The 6,600-nt window shown below is 36.0% G+C and overlaps 1 protein-coding gene across 2 annotated transcripts in view; it reads left to right on the top strand.

Moving 5' to 3' along the window:
• Positions 1–6,600, top strand: part of CDC42 (cell division cycle 42) — a 24,427-nt gene that overhangs the window by 7,967 nt on the left and 9,860 nt on the right. For both annotated transcript variants that reach the window (XM_006862335.1, XM_006862336.1), the window contains exon 2: positions 2,597–2,669. In XM_006862335.1, coding sequence (XP_006862397.1) covers positions 2,597–2,669 — 73 coding nt within the window. The remainder of the gene's footprint in view (positions 1–2,596; positions 2,670–6,600) is intronic.

The following is a 6,600-nucleotide window of genomic DNA, read 5'->3' as shown; positions in this document are numbered from 1 at the left end:
GGCATCATTGATGGACTCGGGGGTGGCAGCGGTGGTGAGGTTGTCCCAGGATCGAGCATTGTTTCGTTCTGCTGTGCATGGGGTCGCTATGAGTCGGTTCCGACTCGATGGCACCTGACAACAACAACAACAATGGTTTCTGAGTCTTTTATGACTGATCATTAGGTGTTACATTTTACTTTTAATGTTTAATTACTTGTGAATGTATATGTGTGTTTGTGTGTGAATCTCTGTGAAAGGGGTGGGGTGGAGCAGGGGAAAAAGCAGGAAACATTAAAAAAAATAGCTTATTTATATAAATGAACTATGAAGAAAAATAATGGTTTCTGTTAAAGCCATTGTGAAAATGAATTTGGTATACAAGGCTTTTTGTGCTCTTATATGAACTGAGAGTTGCCATTTCTAGACAGTTGAAATTTAGGTATAGAAGGGGTTTGTGTCATCGTATTGTCTTCTCTTATGGATGAAGGAAGGAATGTGGCCCAAATGAAGGATACTTAGATGTCTTAAGTACTCAAACAGTAGTTAAGTAGAGATTGGAATGGAAGCCAGATTTTCTGAATCCAAAACAAGAGGACTATTTTTTACTTCTTTAAACGTAACTTAAAATAGCTTGTATGTTTTGCAAGCTTAACCCAATTCATTACATTTTTTTGTTCTTGTTTCTAAGAACAGAGTTCCTTTAACTACAGCCTTCCTCATGCCCTTGTTTCAGCTCTACATTTAAACCAACTTCCAAACAACTGGCTAAAACAGGAACCAGTAGGGTTGGTTCTTAAAATGCAACATCCTTCTCCTGGTTTTAAAGCTTTGTTTTTCAACTGTAAGTAATTCAAAAGAAACCATGAATTAGTGTGAGTCTTTTCCAGTTTCTGCAGTTTTAACACCTTATCTCCCATTTTCACAAGTATGTCATGGCTACCTGATTATTGGGAAATTCATGAACAAAATTCATGTTATTGGATACAAAGCTGTACCCACTTGACTGATGAATTCAGTATATACATATATAGTGAATTTGTTACATGGCTTATTTACAAATACAGAAAGCATTAATCAAAGAAGGTATCGTATATCTTCAGTCAAGTGGGTACAGCTTTGTATCCAATAACATGAATTTTGTTCATGAATTTCCCAATAATCAGGTAGCTATTTCTTGGTCACTTTCCTTGGGTACCTTAACGGGACCCTTCATTTCTCTCAGATGGGCTTGTTTGTAACCTGGCACTTCCTACCTTGGACCCTGAAAGGAAAAAGAAATTACCATGGCTTTAGGAGATTTTAATTTTGATTAAAAAGGAATGTTTTATTATATAGCTTCTTAGAAATCAAATTGAACTTTGACTGAACTGTTGTTTTAAACTTGGGCAGGATCAGTTTGTATAGCTAGAGGAGTCTGCTCCTGTGACACCTTAGACCTTCTGTGGCTTTTTCTCCAGGCTGCTGGGCTACAGCAGACAGCCAAGAACCACATCCCGGTCACTTTTTCCAAGAACCAGTTAGCTTTCCTAAGGCCTTAATTGCAAGCTTGATTGATTATACAGGCATACCTCGATGATGCTTTAAAAGGTAGATACTGCAATAAAGTGAGCCACCTGAATTTTTTTATTTTCCAGTGAATATAAAAGTTATGTTTGCACTATACTGTAGTTATTTAGACCCATTGATAATGCAGTGTTTATACATTTTCTACTGCTATCTGAAAGGTCCACAGTATACTTCGTGGAGATTACAGACTTGGAAACTCTGTGGGGGCAGTTCTTCCCAGTCCTTTAGGGTTGGTATGTCTCAGAATTGATTTGATGACTGTGGGCCTGGAGACAAAAAGTTAAAAGGACAGACTTGCAAAGGTTGACATTTTTAGATCAATTAATCTATGAAACCATTCTCTTTGTAGAACACACACTGGCATTGAAATAATTTAAAGAAAGGTAATGGCTATCTATAAAAATTAGGTTTAATTGTTGTATTCACCTATATTTTGTGTGTGTGCACATGTGACAAAAAGTTGAATTTGTCAAACATTTCATATCCAACAAAAAACCTCCCACATTGTTTTCCACTGCTGTGGTCTTTATATAATGAGCCCAGGTGGCGCTATAGAGTAAGCTCTGGACTGAGAGATCAGCAGTTCAAACTCACCAGTTACTTCATGAAGAGAGACTTTCTTCTCCCATAAAGATTTACAGCCTCAGAAACCGTCGATAGGTTTGCTATGAGTTGGAATCAACTTGATGGCAGTAGGTTTTATCTTGATGCATAGTCTACTAAGTGTGCAATAGCATTATGAAAACGTTTGCAACACTGTGAGAACTACCGGAATGTGACACAGAGACACAAAGTGAGCACTTACTGTTGGAAAAATGGCATTGATAGACTTGCTTGATACAGGATTGCCACAGACCTTTACTTTGTTAAATATGCAGTGTCTGCTGAGCATAATAAAGTGAAGAGCAGGGCAATCAAGTGTGTCTGTATAAAGAAGATGGATAAAGGATTGAGGCTCAGGAAGAAAATGTTTTAATTTTGGAGTTGTCTTGTCCCATTCTGACCATCCCCTTGTATACTAACAATGTTGTATTTTTGTGTTTTTCAGGTTTTTGACAACTATGCAGTCACAGTTATGATTGGTGGAGAGCCATATACTCTCGGACTTTTTGATACTGCAGGTGAAAACTTAATGTCTTTATACTAATGTTTTGGGTTGTAACTATATTGGCAGCTGGTTGTCTTTTATGAATGTTTATGGGAAATTAGCATATTAGCAAATTACCTGTTTTTTTTTGGTTGTTGTTGTTGTTGTTAATAGTAGGATTGAATGTCATGGTGGTTGATGCTTGACCAAGGAACTATCCCAGATCTGGACTCAGTAGTTACCAATTTGAGTTTTGATTACTCTGGATTTCTTAAATATGCCCAATGTTATAAGCACATAAACCATATGCAGTATTTATTATCATTGTCTGCTGAAATTTAAAGGCATATTTCATATAATCTATGTTTAGATAGTTTTATACTACATATGAAGATATATTGAGGATTAACCAATATCTATCTAGCTCATGGTACTGAATTTGTGGTCAACTTCTAACGTATGAGAACACACTATTTTCTTACTCAAAAGTACCTAATTTCCTCAAAGTTAATTCTGTCTTATTTTAACAGTGGCTGTTGATCTTACCTTCTGCATTCTTTTTCTTTAGTTTTTGTTATTATCAGTTGAGTTAATCACAGGAAAACTTCAGAAAGCTATTGTTTAAATGTATTGAAATTTAAAACTTTTGTGATTTTTTTTTTTTGTGAGTTACCTTATCACTTGCTTGCCAGATGACTTTTACCTCTCTTTATGGAGCTTATATACTTACTGCTCGCTCTGAGGAACTGTCTGTAGTTGATTGGTGTTGTGTCTGTTGCAGACTAGTATTCTGTTTTGTGAGTATAGCATAATTTATGTTTCCATTTATGAAGTGATAGATGTTTGGGTTCCAGTTTTAACCTGTTATGAATATTTGAATACAAGTCCTTGTGTGGACATAATACTTTAGTAAATAGTTGGCAAGCCTTCAAATTTACTTGTACAACCGTATAAATTTTATATTACAATAGTGAAATTTAGAGTTCCTGTATCCTCACAACTTTGCTAGCATTCATTGTTTTCTGGTTTTTGATCAGTGCCATTTTTGTAGGAGTGGGGGGGTATATAGTGGTTCTGATTTCTGTCTCTAATGGTGAATGCTCTTGTATTTTGTTAGTTGTTGAAGGGCTTCTTTGCTGAATTGCCTGTTCCTGTCCTTTGTTCATTTTTTGGATTGAATTGTGTTTTTTTTGTTGAAGTTTTCTCTATATATTTTAGAGATTAATAAATCCTTAGTCAGATATGTAACTGTCAAAAAAAAAGTTTTTCCTAGTCTGTATATTCTTTTTACTCTTTTGGTAGAGTGTTTTGATGAGCATAAGTATTTAATTTTTAGAAGGTCACAGTTATATAGTTTATTTATCTTCTGTTTATGCATTTGTAGTTGTTTTTTTAAAACAATGAGTTTTAATAATTATTTTCCAGGTTACCAAAGGTCCTTTTATTAATGTTGGCTTATACAATTTACGTTGACATGTCTTTGCATTAGTCAGCATCATTTACTATATTGTAACAATTTATAAGTTGAAATATTCATTGTTTTTTTATTAGCATTTTTAGACAAAAATTTCAAATTAAGGTCATAGATAATTACACATTTTAAATTTGTATCTTTAAAAAAATATGGCAGATTATTTTAACTAATAAACACTCTAAATATTAAATTCACTACACATTTGTTGGAGTCCTAGTGTGGTGCCTTGTGGGTTAATGAGCTGGTCTGCAAAGTTGTTTGAACCACAGAGTTGGAGGTTCAAGCTCACCAGTTGCTCCTTGGAAACCCTATACAGGTTTCCTATGGGTTGGAACTGACTCGACGGCACTTAACAACAACAACACATTTGTTAGTTTGTCGTACTGTAGTAGCTTGTGTGTTACATTGATGCTGGAAGCTGTGTTATCATGATGTTGCATATTCGTCCTATTGTGAAGCTGTTTGTTTTCTTTATGTTGAGAAGTAACCCGGGAGGAAGACTGTATTCTTTATCTTCCTCAGGAAAGGCTTCAAGCCTTCTTCACTTTCAGCAAGCAAGGTGTGTCCTCCAATCCTGATACCTGGTTTTTCTTCAGATAATCCAACTTTTTGGACTTTTTTGCTCAGTTTACAGATTGAATAAGTATGGTGAAAGGATATAATACTGACACACATCTTTCCTGATTGTAAACCATGCAGTATATCTCCTTATTGTGTTTGATTGCCTCTTGGTCTGCGTATAGGTTCCATATAAGCACAATTAAGTGTTCTTGGATGCCCATTCTTAGCAATGTTATCCATAATTTTTTCTGATCCATATAATTTATTGCATAGTCACTAAAGTAGAATTAAACATCTTTATGGTATTCTGTGCTTTCAGCCAAGATCTGCTTAACATCAGCAGTGATAGCCCTTGTTGCACGTTCTCTTTGGCGTCTTGGTGTAGTGCTGCAGGTTAATAGGCTGAACTGCAAAGTTGGTTTGAACCTCAAGGTTGGTGGTTCAAGCTCACCAGCCACTCCTCAGAAACCCTTTGGCAGGGCCCCTGTGGGTCAGAACCAACTTGATGACATTTAACAACAACAACAACAATATCACATTCAAGTAAAATTTCATTGAAGAGAATCCAAAAACAATTGCAGTAGTACATAGACAAGGGCCTGTCAGAAATTCAAGCCTGATTTCAGAAGAGGTTGGTGTGTTGTTGTTAAGTGTTGTTCACACAACTTTGCAGTCCAGCGCATTAACCTGCAGTGATATTATACTTTCCACAACTGTTTGGATCGTCTTACTTTGGAAAGAGCATGAATTTACATCTCTTTAAGTTGATTGACCATGTAGCTGTCTTCTAAATTTCTTGGCATGGACTATTGAGTGCTTTCAGTACATTGTTGGTTGCAAATATTTTAAGTACTCTTCACTTTCAGCAAGCAAGACTGTATAATCTACATATCACAGGTTGTTAGTGAGTCTTCCTCCAATCCTGATGCCACATTTTTTTTCATATAACCCAGCTTCTCAGATTATTTACTCAGCATGTAGATTGAATAAGTATAGTGAAAAAATACAGCCCTGTCACACACCTTTTACTGATTTTAAACTATTTGAACAACTCCCTCTTGGTCTATGTACAGGTTTTTCATGATCACAATTAAGTGTTCCAGAATATTCATTCTCCACAGTGTTGTTGGTAGCTTGTCATGATCCACACAGTCGAAAGGCTTGGCATAGTCAATAAAGCACAAGTAAGCACCTTTCTGGTATTCTACGCTTTTATCCAAGATGCATCTGACGTCAACAGTGATAGCCCTCATTCTACCTCCTCTACTGAATCTGGCTCGAACCTCTGGAAGTTCTCTGTTAATGTGTGTTGCAGCCATTTTTGTATTATCTTTAGCAAAATTTTACTTGCTTGCAATATTAATGATATTTTCCAATGATTTCTGCATTCTCTTGGGTCACCTCTTTTTGGAATGGACATAAATATGGATCTTGTCCAATCAGTTGGCTAGGTAGTTGTCTTGCAAATTTCTTGGCATAAATGAGTGAGTGCCTCCAGTGCTGCATCAGTTTGTTGAAAGATTTCAACTTGTATTCCATCAATTCCTGGTGCCTTGTTCTTTGCCAATGCCTTCAGTGCACCGAGAACTTCTTCTTAAGGTATCACTGATTCTTGAACATATGTTATGAACACTTTTTTTGGTACAGTGACTTTGTGCATTCTTTATATCTTCTTTTGATGCCTTCTGCATCATTCTATATTTTGCCTACAGAATCCTTCAATATTGCAAGCTGCTGTTTGAATGTTTTCTGTAGTGTCCTCAGCTTGAGGAATGAGGAGCCTGTTCTTCCCTTTTGGTTTTGTAACTCTAGGTCTTTGCACATTTTTTAAAAATAATATATGACTTTGTTTTCTTGAGCTGACCTTGGACATTTTCTGTCCATCTCTTTTACCTTCTCATTTCTTCCATTTGCTTTAGCCATCTCTACA

This window comes from Chrysochloris asiatica, unplaced genomic scaffold (assembly GCF_000296735.1).
Source record: "Chrysochloris asiatica unplaced genomic scaffold, ChrAsi1.0 scaffold00047, whole genome shotgun sequence".
Taxonomy (NCBI): Eukaryota; Metazoa; Chordata; class Mammalia; order Afrosoricida; family Chrysochloridae; genus Chrysochloris; species Chrysochloris asiatica.
Note: the sequence above shows the minus strand (reverse complement) of the source record. Positions and strands in the feature narration are given on the sequence as shown.